A 21,554-nucleotide genomic window follows, 5' to 3' on the forward strand; every position below is an offset into this window, starting at 1 on the left:
CAGAGAGTCCCTCATTCCTTGCAGTCCCAACACCTGGATCAGGGAGGAGAGGAAGGGCACTAAAAACAATGGCAGTGAATTAGGTGATAGCCAATTCTTCTCTCCTTCTTCAGGATTTTTCCCAGAAAATAATTATTTTGCTCACTGGTTCTTCATCATTTGACCTGGTGTTGCCCTCCCTAGTTCCCCTCACTCACCACATCCCTTCTCTACACACACTCACTGACTCAGCTGGACCTTCTGGGTTATTTCTAGTGAGTAACGGGGAAGGGAAAAGAAAAACATTTTAAATGACATCAAAAGAAGCTAGGAGAAATCTCAAATTCTAAAAGTGTCTATGGAGCCACTTGAAAATTATGAAAAGAGCATTGGCACTTGTAGCACTCTGACTATTTCACAGCTTAGATTCAGTCTATGGGAAAACCCTTGTGGAAAACATAGATTTAGCCAAAGGGGCCCAAGAAAAACTTGGTGGTAGGTTTGAATGTGGCTCAGAAGGGTCTCTGTCATTGAGGGAATTATCTATCTAACGACATCAGATGAATTTTCCAACAGGACTGGATGACAACCTTTAGAAATGGCAAGTTCATATCCATAGAATATTATGCTGCATTTGGCACTTGGAATCCAAACTGCCTTCGTCAAATAGGTAGGGAGAGAGTGCACAGATCTATTGGCCAAGAAGATATTTAAGAGATGCTTCCTACAGCTTTGTTAATTCCCCTGGAAGCCTAATGCTTCTACGTGCTAACTTCAGCAAGAAAGCAGAGAATCCTGAGCTTCTCAAGAGAAAGGAGCCAAGACACACTTGTTTCTATCCTCCCCAAGTCCTTCAGAATTCTATATTCAGGAACCATTTTGGAATCTCTCAACGTAGAAGATGGAAAAGAAAGAAGCAGCACAAGCTATGGAAGTAGGGAAAATAGAATTAAGTGCTTTTAAAAAATATGCTTCTGGTTATTCAAAGTTTCACCTCGACTATTGTACAAATAAATAAACAATAACAAAACTTCCCAGAAATTACTTTAGTGCTTGTTCACCCAGAACCTACTCACTGTGCGCTAAGAGCTCTCTAGACAACTAATGACTGAAGGAAAAAGTATTTGTTAAGCCCTTATCATGTGCCAGGCATCATGCTAAGTGCTGGGGATACAAATACAATTAAGAAAGTCAGTCTTAGAAACCATGCAGCAGGGGTAGAAAATTCTTGGCAAAATAAAAAAGCAATTCAATTCTATCATTACTTTTAGGACTTATGAAAGGAAGTAAGGACTTCAAAAGGGATACATGAGACCTTTAACTTGAACTTTACCTACTTGTTAAAGCTTTACGTTAGAGAAGGAAGAAATTAAAACATGGTGATGAGTTAATACCATCCCTAACAAAGAAAAACCACAAGGTACTCAGAGATGAAATTTAACTGTTTCTTTAATTCCTCACATTTTCATTTGAGCACTCAAGGATAAAGATCTTATTCATTCTCAAGGACAAAATGTCAAGTTACCTGCTTCTCTAAGGAAATTTTTTTTTTTTTTAATGAATTAAAAGATCAGATGTAGAATAACCCAACAATCATTGCTGGAGGAAAAAAGGACAATTTGGAATCTTTTCCTATAGGACTTTATCCAGTCAAATTATCTTTAATGGAGATAATAGGGATTAAGGATAGCCTAAGACTGTTCCAGAGATTAGAGAGGTCACCAACTAAAAGTTTTCTCTTTCTCCCCTTCCACTCTCAAACTCAAAATCTCACCTCAAAAACTCATTTTCCCTCTTAGAGACTTTATAGCTTTCAGAAACTCAGCCCTTCCCCTTCATGCTTCAATTATCACCTTTAGAGTAGGTGATTTTTATTTTAGCCACTGCTTCAGATAAATCGGATTTTTTTTTCTTATTTCTTGGGTATGGAAAGAGCACCTTGCGCTAACAGAAATGTAAGAGGATCACTATATCAGTTATCACAGAGATACAATATTCTGGCTTCAGACACAAAAGTCCACAAGAGTACTACTGCAGTACCAAAGCTAACTCATAACGGCACTACCTAAGCCTAATAATCTTCCAGGTAAATCAACAATTTTGTCTAAAGTGAAACTTTCTGTTCTCTGTGACTCACATTTCTAATCTCCCAGTCTCCTACATAATTCTCCCCATCATTCTTGGTCTAGCTAATGGCCCCATTTATTGGCTCTTTGGATTTAATGAATGTTTAGTTTTCTCTTCCTTTCAGAACATTACCAGAACTGACAGGCATATTCCATGGGCCTTAGAGACAGCTCTACAACCTGAATGTTTTGTTTGTAACATGTATTTATTTATCTTTAGTAATTAGTTTCATGGAAGATCCTGAATTGAGTCAATCTCAATTTTTTCTCTATAAGAACGACCAGTGATTACAGGAGAAACAAGAGCTTTAATGAACAAAGGTCTGCCTCGCTTTCATTACAATCTCTTTTCCATCACCTCCTCCAAATCAAACTCACTAAGATGGAACTAACTGAACTTTGTGGCCAACTATGATTTTGACTTGAGAATTTTTCTATAAAACTGACGATGTGCCTTATTAAGTAAATTTCTGTCGAAAAATGCTGTCCCTTTGACTAGCAGCAGAGTACCAAGTGCTTCTCAGTCACGGCATGGCACGCAGCTTTGCTTCTGAACCCTTTGTTTCCTCCCTGAGATCCTCTCGATCAGAGATTATTTTGCTGCTCATCCTTGTGGAGAAAGAGCCCTCCTATGAGACAGCACTGTCTACCAGCTTTTGTATTCCTACTGTTCACTTACCTGCTGTCTATGATCTACTTCCCAGGCAAGTGAGCCACCTTTATGAAAACTGAAACTGAGGAGTAAAAGTGCTGCAGTGTCAGCTAGCCCAGGGGAGCGGAGGTGGCCATTCACACAGCTCGGCAGTGCCTGCCTTTTGCAGGGGCTGCTCAGAGGATCTACTCCCTCCCACCTGAGGTCGCTTGGGCCTTACCTCGCAGGGTCTGGATAAATGGGGTGTTCCCGGGATCCTGCTCCATCATAACGGGATAAGGAAATGAGGGAAGACTCCAGCAGCCTCCTAACAGAGATTAAAAACAGAAGGCAGTCCCTGTCAAACACCAACTCAGAGGTCATACATTAGGTAAAAGAGTGGGAGGGACAAATCAAAGTCCTGTTCCTGTCGCTTTCCCAGATGTCACTGGCATATCAGGTTCTGTCACACCCTGTTTCTAAGCTAAACCTTTAGGGACACATCATGCCCGCTAAAGAAGATGAGAACTCAGATTCCTGCCCCAGAGTTCCCAGATGGGACTCACACCACAGGAATTATTTTCCCTACTGTCCAGGAGACGCTCTTGCACAGCCATCTCTTCAATCCTTTACAAAACAGCCCAGGCAGGAGGCAGGAGTGCTTGAGCAGAGTGCTACTTCAAGTCCATTCCTTCCAAGGACTCCTCCCTTCTGCTCCTCCTACCCTGCCGAGTCCTACTGCTGGCAGCAGTGTCCCCTTGGCACCACTCACACCCTGCAATGACCGAAAGCAAGCCCTAAATAGAGACATCACCACTGTCAGAGTCTCTACTTATGAGGGCCTCAGACGTCAGGGTCTCTCTCAGCAAACAAAGCTTAGAGGCAACGGCTTTTCTATGCCCCTGCAAAGAAAGGCATGTGGGAGACACATGACCCGCTCTCCGGCTGCATCCTGCGGGCGCTCTGGGGAGCAGGCCACTGGCTTGCTGCCAAGCTCTTTGAAAGAGACACAGGGTAGGAGCAGCAACCGATTTCTTCTAACCAAGTTACTTCACTTGACCATCGTGAAAACTATCTGGCCTTAGGTACGGTCACTCGATGGGCAAAGAGCTGGGTCATCACAGCAGCCAGCTACCCGGAGCACCGTCCCAGAAGCCCGAGGAGGGACAAACTCCCCACGGAAGCAATAACAATCCAACCTGCAGTTGTCACTCTCAGCCAAGACCACTTGCCAATCTCTGCCAAATATTTTTTTTGGTCACATCCGACAGAATGACCACTGCAGAAGGAGATGAACTTACAAACAAGGATGACAAAGGCTTGAGAAGTATATGGAATAGAGGATAAAGGAAAGGACAGGAAAACTCAAAATAAAAGACAATAAAATAAAATTGACAATTTTGGCCAAAACCAAACCAAACATAAAAACCAAAACACTAAAAAAGTCTATTCTGGGCCTCCATGTTATGATTATTCAAGTCTTAAGAAACAAACTCTACAAGTCTACAGTGATGATGGGGAGGGGAGGGAGCAGGAGGCAAGGGAGGAGACAATGAACACAGCAAGTCTGTGAGCAAATGACTTCTCCAGGGCCAACTGAGCAACTTTTCCTAACACAACCTGAAGGCAAGCCTTTGCCAGCGCCAGCAACGGGCCCTCCTTCATGAGCCAGGATCATCCAGCACCCACAATAATAATAAGTAAAGCATGTTCATGATTGGCAAAAGATCAAGATGAGCACTGGGCCGGGGACAAATATACCAGGACATGAGAAGTCCTCAAGTACAGGCAGAATAGTCACTGGGGAGAAGGGTGGGGGAGGTGACCTCAAATAAGAAGCTCCTAAAAGAGCCTATTTCCCACGAGTGGGTGCTTTAAACTAGGAGCACTTCCCTGAATTCTAGAAAAACTCTTTATCAGAATCTTCTCTGACTGTGGAAAAACATTTGCATTGCTGCCTCCCATGATACTAGGAGACAATTAGATTAGATGTCAGTGCCCTCAGAGGTTGGCCAGCTCCCCAGAGCCTCAATGAGGTGCCTAAAGGAGGGTTGCTACTTCTGGGACTTTTCAGAGGCTTACATGGTTGAGTGGGTGGCAAATTCATTTCAAATCTGCAGAGCCACAATGACAGCAGTGTATCCAGGACAGCTACAAAGGGGCATGCTTGAAAGCTGGGCAAACTTTAGCACCCCTGGCCCACACAAAACGTACTTCACAATGTTGACCGAATGAATTAGTCTAATATATGCCAGCTATGTACTAAGAGGGAAAAGTCCCCAAACCCTGTGATTTTCCTATTTCAGACTGGTTGATGGAAACCAATCAATGAACAAGCATTTAAGTACCTCCTATGTCGGGCACTGGCTGGGGATAAAAGTATGAAGAAGGAAATAATCCCTACTCTCTATGACATGAGTTCTCGATAGCCCATGGCATTGTCCATCCCCCTCTTCTTCACGGTTTATTGGGAAACTGGTCTCTTGATTTTCTTCTTACCTCTCTGACTATTCCTCTGTCTCAAGAAACATCATTCTCAGATCTGTCTAGTGCTCATCTCTGTTCTAACTTGCAGGCTTGCATCTCCAGTTGCTTATTGTGCATCTCAAACTGGATGTTCCAAACACCTCTTGAGGGTAACGTCTCCAAAGCCAAGATCATTAACTTTCTCCTCAAACCCTCCCCCAACTCCTAATTCCCAGTTTATTGCCAAAGATACCCTCCTACACCTAATGGGTATCTCCGTCTTCCCAAAGAATGGCCTGATCCCCCAGAGGTGGTTAGGCCTAGAGCAGTGGTCCTCAAACTTTTTAAATAGGGGCCAGTTCACTGTCCCTCAGACTGTTGGAGGGCCGGACTAGAGTAAAAACAAAAGCTCTATCTTCAACATAAAGAAGATCCAACTCACTTCCAGCTGATCAATGATGGACAGAAACAACTACACCCAGAGAAGGAACACTGGGAAGTGAATGTAAACTGTTAGTACTACTGTCTATCTACCCAGGTTACTTATACCTTCGGAATCCAATACTTAATGTGCAACAAGAAAATGGGATTTACACACATATATTGTATCTAGGTTATATTATAACACATGTATGGGATTGCCTGTCATCAAGGGGAGGAAGTAGAGGGAAGGAGGGGATAATTTGGAAAAATGAATACAAGGGATAATGTTATAAAAAAAATTACTCATGCATATATACTGTCAAAAAAATGTATAAAATTAAAACAAACAAACAAACGAAAAGAAAAAAAAAAACTCACACTGTCTCTGCCCCTCAGCCCATTTGCCATAACCCGGCAGGCCGCATTTGGCCTGTGGGCTGTAGTTTGAGAACTCCTGGCCTAGAGAATAGAGCAGTCATTGGACCTAAGGGATGTGACTTCAAATCCAATCTCAGACACTTAATTATTGGGTGATCTTGAGCAAATCACTTAACTATCTATCTCATAGGATTGTTCAAGATCAAATGAGATAACATTGTTAAGGGGTTTAGCACAGTCCCAATTCCCTATTTAATAAATTCTAGTGACTCCCTCTCACCTTCAGAATCAAATACTAAGTCCTCTGTTTGGTCTTTGAAGTCCTCCCCATTTGGGATCCTTCCTTTCCAGTCTTTTGCTGCCTTGCTCCCCCTTCACATACTCTGCAATCCTGGAACTACTGATCTCCCTATTCTTCTTCTAACACAACCCTCCTGCCTCCAAAGCACAGGCACTGGCTGGCCCCTCTGCCTAGCACTTTCTCCAACTAAAAGGCCACCTGCTCAAAGAAGCCATGCTTGATCCTCCTTTTATCTCTGGGCCTTCGCTCTGAGAATAACCCCAATTTTTCCTGTGCATGGTTTGGTTGTTTACTTTTTGTCTTCCCTCATTAGTCTGGGAGCTCCTTGAGGGCAGGGACAGCCTTTTGCCTTTCTTTATGTCCCTAAAGTATTTGGCACAAGGCAAGAATTTAATAAATGGTCACTGCTGACTTGACATTCTAAAAGTACAGACAACAAAAGCACATATAAAGATATGCAGCACAAAGAAAAAGTTAGTATATCCACATATATGAAGTGGGCATCAGTATCAAAGGATGCACCCAGGTTGAGAAGGAGAAAGACAGAAAAGAGATTTGGCAATTAAAAGATCATGGTAACAGAGAAGTTCCCAAACTTCCTAAGGTTCAATAACATCTCCTCCTTTGACGTCCATGCTGTTCATCTCTAGAAGACTATCTCTTGTCTGTAAACCTTCAGGTCACTTCACTTTCTCAATGAGCACAGGACATGGCTCATCATTTTTTCCTCCTTTTCAAGTCATGCCCTAATATTTGGGAATATCAGCGCGCGCGCACACACACACACACACACACACACACACACGTTTTGGAAATTGAGTAGGTTAAGGAATTGATTGATATATATATATATAGATACAGAGAGGCATGTATCTCTATCTCAATCAGTTCCTTAAGCTACTCAGTTTCCATTATTTACTCTTCAAATCTCACTTCACAGTCACACAAAGATGGCCATACTCTCGATCTTGCTAATCCGTCACACATGTGCCTTCTCCATATTCAAGAATTTCAAAATTTTAGTGCCCCTGTCTAGCTTTCACTACTGTTATCAGATGAAGAGATAGCCTTCCTCCCTACCAAGGCTAACCCCTCTAGCTGCACAAGAGACCCCATTTTATCCCACTTCCTTCACCAGATTGCCCCTTCGGCCTTGTCTGCTCTCTCACTTCTCTTCAATCTCTTCCTCTCTACTGACTGTATCTCTACTGCCCACAGACATGCCAGTGTCTCTCCCGCCCTTGATCCTTCCATCTCAGTTGGCTACTGTTTGTCTCCCTGCTATAGCTAAACTCTCTAAAAAGGCAGTCTGCAATAGGTGCTTCTACTTTCTCTGCTTTTACTATCTCCTTAACCCCTTACAATCCGGTTTCTAACCTCCTTTCCCTAACAATTCTCTCCGAAGTTACCGATAATCTCTCAGTTGGCAAATCCAGTAGCCTCTTCTCAACGCTCTGTCTGCAGCTTCGGATACTGCTGATTGCCCTCTTTGTTCTCGGGAGATGCTTTCTTCCCTGAGGTTCTCCTCGTTGTCTTCCTTCCTTTCAAGTATCCTTTGCTGGAATCTCATCCAGATCACACCCTCTAACCTTATGGGTCCCCTGAAGGCCCTCTTGTTTTCTCTCCATAACCACCTGACTCGGAGATCTGATTCATCCCATGGATTGAATGATCCTCTCTCTGCTGATGATCCTCAAATCTAATAATCCTACTCTAAACCTTCCTGCTGACCTCCAATCTCGAATCTCTGTCAGACTTCTCAAACTAGAGATCCAGCAGACACCTTAAACTCAACACGTCCAAACAAGATTCATTGGCTTTCCCTCTAAAGTTCCTCCTTCCTCTCCACTTCTCTTTCAGCTTCCTTATTACTGTAGAAGATAACAGCTTCCTCCCAAACCTCAGGCTTACAACCTAGAGTCACCCTCAGCTATTCACTATCCCCCCAAATTCAAACCGTTAGCAAGGCAAGGCCTCCCAATATCACCTTTGTAACATCTTTTGAACATGCTCTTTTCAATCTTCTGACACTCCACCACCCTGGGATCACTTCATACCTGGTTACTGCAACTGACTACTGGGGGAGTCTACCAGCCTAAAGCCTTTCTCCACTCTGATCCATCCTTCATTAAGCTACCACAATGATTTCCCTAAACTGCAGGTCCAACGACGTAGCCTTCCCATCACTCCCAATCATTTTCAGGTTCTCCTACAAAATCCTCGGTTTGGCTTTCAAAGCCCTTCTGACCTGCTTCATGATTGCTTTCCACTCTCCACCACAGACCCTGATCTGGGGACACGGGCCTCCAGACTTTTTCTCTGAATAAGATAATTTACCTCTTCACTCTGAGCATGTACACCATGCTGGGATTGCTCTCCTTCCTTATCTTCCTCTCCTGGCTCCCTTGCCTTCCTGAGTCACAAGTAAAAGCCTCACTTTCTTTAGGACACCTTTCCCAATCCCTCTAAATTTGAATGCCTTCCCTCTGGTAACATTTCCTTTTTATCCTTGTTAGTAAATGTTTACTCATTGTCTTTTGCATCTGACTGAGTTTCTGGAGGGTAGGGCCTGCCTTTTACCTCTTTCTGTATCCCTAGAGATTTAGCACAGCCCCTGCCCCATGGCTGGCTGATCAAATCACGTTCTTCATTCTTGAAGAGAAAAAACATGGCATCCCTACGTTGGGGTCAAGCTACAATGGGTCTGGCTGTAGCTTCTTAGACCAATAAAAACTTGGAAGGCTCTACCACAGGCCAGGCACAAATAGTCCATAGGAACATTTGGAGTGAAGGTGTCTCTCAGTTGGAGCACTGAATCTTTTGAGCTACTGTAATTCTGCTTGGCTCAGGGAGCACAGCACCTTTTTTGAGGTGAACATGCCATGCTGGACAATCCTATATTAATGCCTCCGGTGACTCACGATAGATTCCAAAGTTCTTGAGAACGTCCTCGTGTCATTCTTCTTTCATCCACGTGAGCACCTGCCTTGTTCGAATTCTCCATCAAATAATCTTGTAGGCAAACTCCCAGCATTCAAACCAGCCCAGTGGAGTCACACTCTCTGGCAGTTTGAATGCTTAGCAGTTCAGCTGGAGAAAGGACCTCAGTGTCCTCTACTTTAGCTTGTGTGATGCATGAAAATTTCCAAGAACAAGAATTCGGAGAAATGAACATTTAATTCAATAATTATGCTAGCATATAAAATCAATGAATTGAAATTGGGGTTCCTAAAAAGACCACTCCCTCCCCCCAACACCGAATGCCTAAAAAAACCTTTTTAAAAAGGGGGTAGCCTGAAGGGTGGAAATCAACTTTGATAGGTTAACAACCAATGAGGGGAGTGTATATATTAATGGAAAAGAAGGCAAAAAGCCTTCAGCTCCTCCAGCTGAGAACATGACTTGATCAAGAGACTGAGCTTCCTCTAGCAATCTGGACAACAGAAACCACCTCTACCCAGAGCACTCTGGTTGGTTTCTCCTTTCATAAGCAGTCACCTTAACTTCTAATGGAAGGCTCCAAGGACAAGGGCTTATTTCTTCAGAATCTTCTTAAGATAATTCCAATGGTAGCGAATGTCTCCTGGAATGGTCATACTGTCTCAAGTTTCATTTGCAATGAGTTGACACAAGGGCTCTGTAGACTTTCAGTTTGGTAGTCAGTCTAATACCTCTCCTCTCCCACACTTTCATTCAGAGCTTCCCAAACACTGAGCCAGCTCTGGCAAGATGTGCATCAACCTCATCATCTATGTATACATCCCTGGATAGAATACTGCCAAACTTCTCCACAGCATTTGCTATAACCCATGGATGGATGGGGAGGTGCTGGCTGGCGGAAAACCTGTGTCTTCTTGGCATTAACTTAAGCCAAAATTAGCACAGCAACCAAGAACTGATCATCACACCCTGTTGCGTCTACCTGAGCCTCAGGAACTGCACTAAGTGCACAATCATCTAAGGACAAAAAACCTGGCACCAATTCTCCCTCCACTTTAGTCTTGGCTTTTCAAGTTTCACTTTAGTCTAGACTTAAAAGCTAATACAGTGAATGGGACAGCTGAGCTCAATGCCATTTTTGCCCTTGTCGAAGGCCTAACACTGCTGAGAACATCACGCTGGGGAAGTTGGTCAGCCGTGTCACATCAGTTTCATGAAGGCATCCTTGCACAGGTTCTGGTGATGCTCTCGTACTTTCCTATCCACCAACGTTGTGAAGGAGGACTGTGTGCTTGCTCCCATCCTTTTCACTATGTTTTCACATCATGATGATGGTTTCACCTGACACATAGCACACACTTAATGTCTATTAACTCTACTGGTTCCTGGCAGCTAAGTGACACAGTGGGTAAAGCACCAGGCCTGGAGTCAGAAAGGCCTGATCTCAAATTTGTTCTCAAATAATTTAAGTTAGTGACCGAAGCCAGGTCACTTAACTCTGTTTGCCTCGGTTTCCTCATCTGTAAAGTGAACTGGAGAAGGAAGTGGAAAACCACTCCAGATTCTTGCCCAAGAAAAACCCCAAACGGATCCCAAGAGTTGGACACACCTAAAACAACTGAACAAAACAAAAGCCATACGCATATTGAACAGTTCAAGTTTCAAAGTCTCAAATAGTGTTTCTATTCCCATAAACTTTCGGCTCTTCCCAACTTATTTCTCCCAAGAGCACTACCATTCTTCTCGTCTTCCAATCCTCTCCATGTCAACCCCAACTCTTCCCTCTTACTAAGACTCCATATTTACTTGTTAAATCTTGTTATTTTTACTTCCTTGATATCTCTAGCATCCATCCTCTCTCTCTCTCTCTATGCACAAAACAATCATCCTACTTCAGGTTGTTATCCCATCTTACTTGGGCTGGTACAAGAGCCATCTAACGGATATCCCTACCCCCTCTCCCCATTCTCCTTCATATTCCACACTGAACAAACATTCCTAAAACACAGGTCAGTCCATGTCATTTCCCTACTCTGTTATCTTCCCTGCTTCCCCTATTGCTTTTTGGTCAGATATAAACTGTGCCTTTTCGAATCCTTCAAAACCTGAACCTAACCCTTTCTTTCTAGCCTTGTTTCTTTCGTATGACTCTTTCCCTCACACTGTGAACCCGTCAGATGGGTCTCCTTACTCTTCCTCCCACTCCTGTACCTCTGCTTTGACAGTCCTCAAGGCCTAGGAAGCAGTCACTTTCCTCCTCATCTCTAACTCTTAGACTCTTTCATTTCCTCCAATACTCAGTTCAAATGCTGCCTTCAATACTGAATCTTTCCTGACCCTCCCAGACACTGGTGTTTTCCTTCTCTCCAGGCAAAATGCCTCGTTTATTTGTAAATATTGATATATATTCCCTGTCTTCCTTGACTGAATGCAGTAAATCTTTACAGAAAGGACGGACCCCTTTTGGTCCCTGTATCCCTAATGCCTTAGTATAGTGCCATGAGCACAGCAGACATTTAGCAAGTTATTGTAGACTGCCTCATCAGTTGAAGAAAATGAGAACGTTAAGTGTAGAGAAGAGCACCAGCGTGGGGAATGCGATAATTATCTTCCAGTCTTTAAAGAGCACTCACAATAACAGAAAGGCTGGTTTTGGCTTGGAGTTCCCCCCAATGCGAGGGGCTGTCACCTCAGGAGAGAACAGGTTCTTCTTCCCTTACAGATTGGGTGATGTTGTAGGGCAGGACAGTTGAACTAGACAGCTCCTGAGGTCCCTTCTAACCCAAAATATATGGTTCTGAGATGAAAAATGGACAAGATCAAGTTAAAGTATCAGCAAAAAGAAAGATGGCTTAGAAAGAAATGATATGTATGGTTTTTTTTTTCCATTTGGTGTGATTTTTCTTGCACAACATGACAAATACAGAAATATGTTTAAAAGGATGGTACATGTACAAGCTATATCAGATTGCTTGCTGTCTTGGGTAGAAGGTAATAGAGGGAAGGATGGAGGGAGAAAAAATTTGGAACGCAAAATCTTACAAAAATGAATACTGAAAACTACCTTTCCAAGTATTTGGAGAAAAAAAGGAAAAAAAGACAGACATGAGATGGCACCTTGATCAGAAGAAAAGCAGGTAAGCCCAAGGCATACACACCAGCTGTATCTCTTCTTTCCTTCCCCCCTGATTCTATTAAGCACCGGGTCCCATCCAACTTGCTCACTCTCTCTCTGCCTGATACACATGCTCAGGCCTGCCGTATCCCTGCTCTCCTCCTATCTCAGTGACTCTCTTTCTCTAGCTGCACCTTCTGCCATCTTGGAAATGTAGGCATTAACTCAAAGCTGTCCTTAGATCCCTTCTCTCTCTGTACATAGTTTCTCCTTTGGAAATCCCACCTACCAGCAAGGTATTTAAGTTGTCACCTCTTCACTGATGACAACCAGAAGAACTCTTTAGCCCAGACCTCTCTCCTGATCAGAATTACAGTTTCAATTGCCTGCTAGACAGCTCCACCTGACTCTTTCTCCTACACATCAAACCCAACGTGTTCAAAAATTCATCATTTTCTCTCCCCCAAAAATTCTCATTCCCTTATTTCTATTCACTTATTCTTTCTGAGTTACTCAAGCACAAAACCTGTCATCTTTGAATCTTCCCCCCTTATTTGCTCCCCACATTCAAAATTTGTCAGTCTTATCACTGAAATGGGTTCCTTTCCCCTTTCACAACTATCACCCTAGATTCTTGTAACCTGGACTATTGCAGCAGTTTCCTCTCCGATCTCCCAGTCTCCTGTTTCATTCCAAGCTATCTCACCAACATGCTGCTACCAAAATCTGAGTTCTGTAGCGTTACTCATATCACTCCATTGGTCAGAAACCTTGAACAGCACCCCTCCCCTCCCCCATAAATCAAATAAAGTCCCAACTCCATCACTGGCATTTAGAGTATCTTCATAATCTGGTCCCCAAAATACAAGTCTAATTTTATCTCCATTTCCTACCACCTAGTCTCAGATCCAGTCAACCTTATCACCCCAATATGCTCTGTGCTTTCTGATGTTCATGTCTCTGATATGACCTTTTTCTGAAATGTCACCCCCCCCCCCCGGCCAATCCCATCTCAGTTTGCCATAATCCCATTTACCCTTCAAGACCTCACTCCAATAAAACAGCTAATATTTGTTTAGTGTTCCCAGGTTTATAAGAGAACCAGGCACAAAGATCAGAAAGATGGCCTCCAAGTCCAGAAGGCCTAGATCCACAACCCATCACTTGTCACTTGTCCTCTCTCAGTGCTCCAGGGCAATGCTGGGAAATTCAAATAAAAAAACAAAGGCCACTGATCTGTACAGAAGGATCTCTGCAGACCCCAGGTGGACTTAGTTTCAAAATATACCATTATCTATGTCTTATTGGATTTTAATTTAATTTTTAAAATATCTCCCAATTACATTTTAAACTGGGACAAGCCACACTTGGGAGTGTTGTGGGACGAGCCGATGCCATCTCTGCTGCAGACAAGGCTCTAAGTCGATCCATAACAGAGTAGGTATTGCCTGCATCAGCAGCAGAAGTTACCTGCACCACTCATATCAAAGGTCTTGGCTCCATCCCAATCCTAAAGTTTGCAAAGCAATTTTCTCAGCACCCGCCTAGATGAAGAAGTCCAGGGAGGAAGCCGGCTGAAGCTGAGAGAGCCAACTCTAACCCGGCTCCTTCTGACCCTGCTCTCTGAGATTGGGCCAGTCTCTCAGCTCTGGGCCTCAGTTCCCAAAGTTCTCAGAAACATGGGCACTATCAGCTGTGAGGATTAAAGAAGATGTCAAACATGAAATATTTGAGGGGACTAAAGGCACTCCATAAGCATGAGCTACTTGGACCGGCCACGCTGCCTCCAAATGCTGACTTTACCAGGAAACTCTCTCTGAGGCCCTCAGTCCAGAACTGAGCTTGCTCCTCTTAACTTCCACATTACCCTGAGTTTCAGATTATCTGAGAGGCAGCTGGCAGAGCAGGGGAAAGAACGAGGGCCTCAGCTCAAATCTGGCCTCAGACACTTATTCAGTTGTGTGATCCTGGCCAAGCCACTTGACTTCTGTCACTTTTAGTTTCTTTATCTGTAAAATGGGGATAATAATAACACTTACCTCCCAAGACTATTGTGAAGATAAAATGAGATGATATTTGCAAGCATTACAGAAGTGCTAGCTGCCATTTTCTTAGTTTTATTTTTCATTCTATACCTTGCAGCAACAGGAAGATTATAAGTATTCAATGAATATTTGTTAAGTCAGCACATGAATCAGCACACCATGATGATAATAAATGCAGAACTTGTTCAGTACCCCTGGATGACCCGATGGCTCTCACCAGAAGGTCTGCAGGCCAGCGCTGAGGTTCACAGAAATCATGTAGAGAACTTATAAAAGCAGGTCAGGTGAAAGTGCTGACACAGTTGCCCTATTAAGTACATTATGTTCTGGTCCCTATGAGACTTATTAAATGAGACAGTTAGAGGAAAGCTCCTTGCCCGGGGATCTATCCCAGATGCTTCTATACAACAAGAGATGGGGGGAGGGCAAAAATGGCTATGTCCAGGAGAGAAAGGAAAGGCTAAGAGGGCAAACATAACCTTGTCAGTCATTTCTTTCCTCCTCTGACTTCTGCTCTGCAGGCCCCATTTCTCTGCCTTGGCGCATGCCTGAGCGTGAAGATGACAAGCCCTTACTCTTTTGTAAAAAATAATTGTGTGTTCTGAAATGACACCTCTATTATGATTTCCAAATTGACATATCTACTTTACAGCAGAGGCATCCAAGCCTCCCTCGTTTCACACACTGGCAATTAGTGTTAAGTTACCCAGCAATAGGCGTTTGCTCGGTTGATCACTGCGGGCCTGTCCTGTGATTTGACTCTAAGAGGCCACAACCTGGCTGCCAAGAGAGTCCAAATTGCCTGGCTGGTTAAATGTGACCTGCTGTGGGATAGAACCCATGCAGGGCAGGATAGCCCTAGAAAGAAAACACTGGCAGACACCCCCTCACCCGCCCCTCTACCTTCCACTCTCCACTGCCTGCTCAGAAGGGAAATGAGGTAAGATTGCCTGGGGTGGAGCAGCCCCATTTTATTGCTCATAAATAAGAAGTTGTGCTGAAAACAGTACCTTTCATCAAACATACATAAACATTTTTTTACAAAACATAAACAATCATCCTGGTACCTTTGCAAGGTGGGTGGGTGACAAGCACTTTTGTAGAGCTAGGATCAGAGGCTGAAAAACCCTCAAGCTCAGTTCCATGAAAATCCTACTCAAAAAGCAGCACAGACTCTAAATGGGGTTAGGTCTAAAACAAAAGCTCAATCTTGCTAGGCCATGAAATATATTTCCTGCTTCTTTTCGGATAAGATATGCTGGATTTATTTCAGATGTAACTAGGAAATGGTCCTCTCCTTGTCACTTAAAGTCCTTCTAAGGATAATATTATTTTAAAGGTCATATTTTAATTTACAACTATTTTTATTCTAATTTCAGTCAAGCCTGAGCTAATCTGCAAAGCTCCGGTACCGGCTTCTGTATTTATCTGAGGTGACTCCCAAAGAGTCAGCTATTCGTTCTCCAATGGAGAACTCAAGACTTAAGACTCTGGCCAAGGTACATGAATCTTGATAGAAGGCTCCCCCAAATCCAAGCAATCATTGAAAGTGCTTGGCAACATAGAAAATGTTTCTCTCCATAACAACAAGAAAAAATCATCAGGCTAATTTGAATCTGCACAACCACACTGAGATTCTGAAAGGTCCTCTTCAATCCTCCTAATTCAACAAAGAACACACGGGGTATTTGTTAATGGCTTTAATAAGGAGCAAATGAGTTTACCCTTTAAAGGCTTATTTTTCACCTTCACACACCTAATATCCAAATCTTCATCTAAAGTGGTTAACTAAAGAATGACACTCCTTTACAAGACAACAAGATTATAAACCCGGCCTACATGGAAAGGCTTTATGTTATGAAGCACAAAATCTTCAAGCCAGTATTAGGAGAACAAGAAGAGTTAGCAGATAAAGCGAAGACAACAGCAAGAGAGATGGGAAGGGCACAGCAGGCAAAGTCTTTTATTAATCAGAGGCAAAGAGGCAGCCCTCCTGGCTAGTGTCTGCTAAAGTAAAAGGATTTCAGGAGCCTACAGAAATAGAAGGGAAGAGATTCCAACAGAGCCCTGAACAATTCCCAGCCTCCACACTCCAGAGTCGGCACAAAGACCCAAATATAATCATCTTCCCTCCATCAGGGAAGCCTCTTCTGCATGACATTGGACTTGTAATGAATGTCTCCCACCTCTGGAGGTGTCTGATGTAATTTAACCCTTGGGGTCCCCCACTCCCTTAAGACTACCCTGATCCCCAAATGACATTGGCACTTAGTTCCATTGGTACCACTGAGCCACCATTTTGATCCGTCTAGACAAAGTGAAACTGTCACAAATGATACCTAAAGTACAATTAACAGAGAAAACTGCAATTTCCACTCTCCACCCCCGTTCCCCCAAAGAATCCATCCTCCAGCTTGTCAATCAATACTGCCATAATGAAGATTAACTCTGCAAAGCCTGGGAGATACTTAATTCCCAACCTGGTAAAATATTTCATCTTTAAAAAAATTATCACAATTATCCAAAAGTACAAATTGGCTCTTCCCTTCTTTCAGGTATCAGGAGGGCCAGTAGCTTCTGTATGTGTAAAAAATCTTTACAAATGGCCCTCTACCCATTGTGATTTTATTGTGGAGAAGGATACATCAAGACAAAGAAAGACAGAAAGAAAATAAAAGAACAAAGGGGAAAAAGTCCCAACATTCAAGAAAACCAGCAAAGCCCAAGCAGTACAGGTGAAACCAAAGTGGGAGACAAGGGGAACCTGCTGCAAGAAGAGACTAGCACTGGGGGGCTGCAAAGGCCTATGGTTCCAGCTGCTAAATCCCCAGGCTGACTTTACAGTCCTCCAGACACAGGCCTCAGCCACCCAGCCCTAAACCATCCTTCTTGCCTCGGCCCATAATTTGAAGGAGGAGGGAAGGATCTTGCAGGAGAGAAAACTGGAGTCGGCATTAGCACCTGAACAATTAAGAGATGAAATGACAATTAATAAATCAACTACAAAACGAAATCCACTTACTTAGTAGGATGTTCACCCTAAAGTAATGATACTTGTCTAAAAAAGTGAAGCTTTGGCTACAAAACACAAAGACACAAATAAGCCCTAAAAATAGGGCTCTCCGTATATTCATCTACTGGGACCAGAGGACCTTTGAAAATGAGCTCCTGGGTGGATCATAAATAAGAGAAAGCTAAACTAAGGAAGGTTTTCTGTTATTCAGTTGAGATTTCAGGCTGCAACATGCAGCTTAATGTTACTTTCTCCCAGATGATATGACTCAGTCTCAACTTGTACTCAGGCAAGACTCTGAGCCGGCCACAGAAACACTGTCGGGCCGGGCTCCCTCCGTCCCCTGCCTTGGCCTGCTTTCGCGCTCACCAGAGAGAGCACGGCAGCGATTACTGTCAATTCTGTGGTGGAAGACATGTGCACAAAGGTTTGTGGCAGCCCTTTTTGTAGTGGCCAGAAACTGGAAACTGAGTGGATGCCCTTCAATTGGAGAATGGCTGAGTAAGTTATGGTATATGAATGTTATGGAATATTATTATTCTCTAAGAAATAATCAGGAGATGATTTTAGAGAGGCCTGGAGAGACCAAGCAGGCCGGCCAACTGCTTTCTGCTATTGCCCATCTCCCTTACATGGAACCATATTTTTGCCTGAAACAAATGACTAAAGGAGTAACAGCAGTCTTACACCCAGCCATTTCCTAAGGTCCCTTTATGGGAAAACACTTCCCTTCAAGTATTTGGTTTAGGCCAATTCCATTTCTAGAGGGTTCCTGGTGGCTCATGTGAAAAGCCAAAAGGTGCCATTGGTGGACTAAAAGAAAAAGAACATTGTACACAGGAACTACAGGATTAAGTGATGACCAATTGTGATGGGCTTGGCTCTTCTCAACAATGAGATGACTGAAGGTGATTCAAAAGACTTGGAAAATGCCCTGTACATGCCGAGAAAGAATTATGGAGACTGAATGGGGATCAAAGCATAGTATTTTCATCTTTTTGTTTGTTTCTTTTTCCTTTCTTGTGGTCGGATTTTTCTTGCACAACATGACAAATATGGGAAATTGTTTAAAAGGACTGTACATATTTAACCTATATCAGATTGCTTGCTGTCTTGAGAAGGAGAGAAGAGGAGAGGAAAAAAATATGGAATTCAAAGTCTTATGAAAATAAATGCTGGAAACTATCTTTATATGTATTTGGAAAATAAAATACTATTGAAATTAAAAAGAAATAAAAATGGTAATGAATAATGACCAGTATGTAATAATAACAACAAACAGAGCCCATAGTATTTAAAGAGTTCTTTAAGATTTCAAAAACACTATACATATGTTATCTCTTTGACTCTCACATCAACCTTGTATTCCCATTTCACAGATGAGGAAGCTAAGGCCAAGAGAGATCCAGGGATCTGCTGGACTCACACAACTAGTTAAGTGTCTGAGGCAGCATTTAAACTCAGCTCTTCCTGACTCTAATTGCAGCTCCTAATGTACTGCACCTCAGCGCTCTGAATAATACGTCAAGGAAAAGGGTAAGAGTTATTTGTGAAAAAGCTAGCACTGTCTCAGGATGTTAGGAGAACAAAATGGCTGGAATCAGGAGGAAACAGAGTAGGTGGCTTGGAATATGCCTCAAAATTATGGGGCTCAATAGAAATCTTTTAGGGATTATTTTTCTTCTGATTATTACTATAGAAGATGGTTGCAGCACAGATTTAAGTACTTAATAAATAAGCCCCTGTGAATGTGCTCACGTTGGATCAGGTATACAAGTGGCGGTGCAATGTTGGGAAGCTTGGCTCTGGAGTTGGAGGGCCTGGGTTCAAATCACTCTTAAGCCTGGTCTGAACCTCAGCTTGCTCATCTTTGGCAAGCAGGCTACTGGGAGAACCTTGGAGCTCCTTCCAGTTAGAAGGCTCTGCTCCTTTGTTCTTATTGAGGCACCTCTTCCTGAAAAGACTATTTAGGTGATTTAGGTCTGGGTTGAGGGGGAAGGGGGAGGGAGCAGAAGAATGTAAAGAACAGCCACGATTTCTTCAAAGACAGGACACCCAGCCCAAATGTGTGGTGTTTTGTTTTGTTTTTTAAAGGAAGGGGGATGCACCTGACGGTGATTTCTTAAGTGTTATATACACCATGACTGAGAAGACAGAGGGAAAGGGGGAAGCCACCTTGCAGAAGGCAGGAGATCAGAGGCAGGGAAGCTGGACTCATGTGCATGTGAAGGAGAGAAGGGAAAACGAGGCTGAGAGGTAAGAATCACCAGCCCCGAGCTGGCTGCAGAGACACTACCGGAGAGGGCACTCTGAATTATTCCATCATAACAAGCTTGTATGCCTTTGATCCTTTTGTTATCACCCCTGTCTACTTTTGTCTTGATTTCTTTCTAGGAAGGTGACCCTGAAACACCCACTTGACTTTTTCTTGGGAAATTCTCCCCATCTTTCTCCCCCCACCTGGATGTTCTGTTCCCAGTCACATGAGGGAAGATGGCTCTTGCTCAGAGGTACAAACTGCCCTCGCTACCCTGGGACTAGTGGGCATCCATCAAACGAGCTTAGGAAAGAACCTCAGCCAAGCCTGGCACTTACCCCCCCACAAAAAACCTCAACTGGGTTGGAGATAATTCGGACGTCCAAGGTCTGACATCCAAGTCATTCCCTGGGTATGAAAAAGGGGACAAAAGCTTTCACCCACAAGTTGTGGACTCTGGCTGCTGCGGTGGCTTTAGGGGGTCAGCCAGCTCCTCCCGTCCAGCCATCTGGCTTGGTACGGCGCTGCTTTCCCAGATGGAACCAGCCAGCTAAGAGGATGAGAAACTCCCACTCTCCTTCTTGGGAAACAGGAGGAATTTGGCTATTGCTTCCATTATAAATAAGTCAGGCAACTTCGTAGGTGAGGGGGCCTCAATATCTGCCAGCCCAAAGCCAGCAGGGGAGCCCAAGGGGTGAGTCACGCTTAGGTGGGGGTGGGGGACAGGATGCTAAGACAAGCAGCTCCTTCCACAGAGGAGCAGAGCAGCGCCACATTTGGGAAAGTCTTCAGTCATGTATATCCAGAAAACATTTGGTTTGGGCCAGTTTAACAGGAACATTAGTGGGAAAAGACATGGCTAATAAGATTTATCAGCTGGGCCCTAAGCCCCAGACAGGCCAGATCCTCCAATTCAGGATCTGACTGCAGCAGCCTCTGCAAATGTGTTCAAGCAGGTCCAGGGGGAGGAGCGGAAGCCAACTGGCACAGCTAATGGCTGGGAACAATCACAATAAGCAAAATACATTATGCAAACAGAACCCCCTACATACACCTGGCGTTATTGTCTAGGAAAAACCTCCAACAGAACAGTGAGAGCACTAGGTTGAATAGTTCCCATCGGGGAGGGACTACGAAGGGGTGAGGAGGAGTCCACGAGATCGCTCCCCGTGTTTTCGCCCAAGCCGTGGCCCCTCTCCTTGCAGCCTGCCCTGCCTTCCCTATGAAGATCCAGCTCCCAGAGCTGCCAGAGCCGATTACATCTTTTCAAGTTCTCAGGGTGTGTGTGTACAAAGCACAAAGCGGCTCGCCACCATGGGAGAGGAGAGAGAGGGGGACGATGGGGGTAATTTGGATTGAACAGGTGCTAATTTGGCCTGAGGTGGGGGAAGGGCTGCCTGCCAGGCAGGAGGAGGAATCTGTCCCCAGCCCAACACCTCCAACTGTGTGTGGCACCCAACTCCCAAGCTGCAAGTGTTTCCCCTGAGAAGCGCTGATAAAACAGTGAAAAAAACAGCCTCCCAAGAGGGCCCTTTCTTCTCCCCCCATTACAACTATCCCCAGCAGTCAGGAGCAGCTGCCAGTCTAAGGTATAGCTGGATATTCAGCATGTTAGGGAAAGAGTCAGCTATTGAAATCAAGCTCCTTCAAAAGCTCCCAACTCTGAGCAGATCCTAAGTTCTCTGAACCTCAGTTTACTCATCTATAAAATAGGGATAACCATCCTTAAACTCCCTATTCCACAGCATCATAAAGGCCAGTACTCAGCCTCAAAGCTCTTAAGAAATGCAAGACCCTAGGGGCAGCTAGGGGGCGCAGTGGAGAGAGCACCAGCCCTGAATTCAGGAGGACCTGAGTTCAAATCTGGTCTCAGACACTTA

General features: G+C 43.9%; 1 protein-coding gene across 7 annotated transcripts in view; it reads right to left on the minus strand.

Annotated features, from left to right (window-relative positions):
- The window catches only part of AMBRA1 (autophagy and beclin 1 regulator 1), a 171,493-nt gene that overhangs the window by 103,149 nt on the left and 46,790 nt on the right, over positions 1-21,554 (minus strand). For 4 of the 7 annotated variants that reach the window (XM_074272290.1, XM_074272291.1, XM_074272288.1 and 1 more), the window contains one exon: positions 2,978-3,064. The exons of the other annotated variants lie outside the window; for them this stretch is intronic. In XM_074272290.1, the coding sequence (XP_074128391.1) occupies positions 2,978-3,064 (87 nt within the window). The remainder of the gene's footprint in view (positions 1-2,977; positions 3,065-21,554) is intronic. 7 annotated transcript variants of the gene reach the window in all.

The sequence above is a fragment of the Sminthopsis crassicaudata genome, chromosome 6 (assembly GCF_048593235.1).
Source record: "Sminthopsis crassicaudata isolate SCR6 chromosome 6, ASM4859323v1, whole genome shotgun sequence".
NCBI lineage: Eukaryota > Metazoa > Chordata > Mammalia > Dasyuromorphia > Dasyuridae > Sminthopsis > Sminthopsis crassicaudata.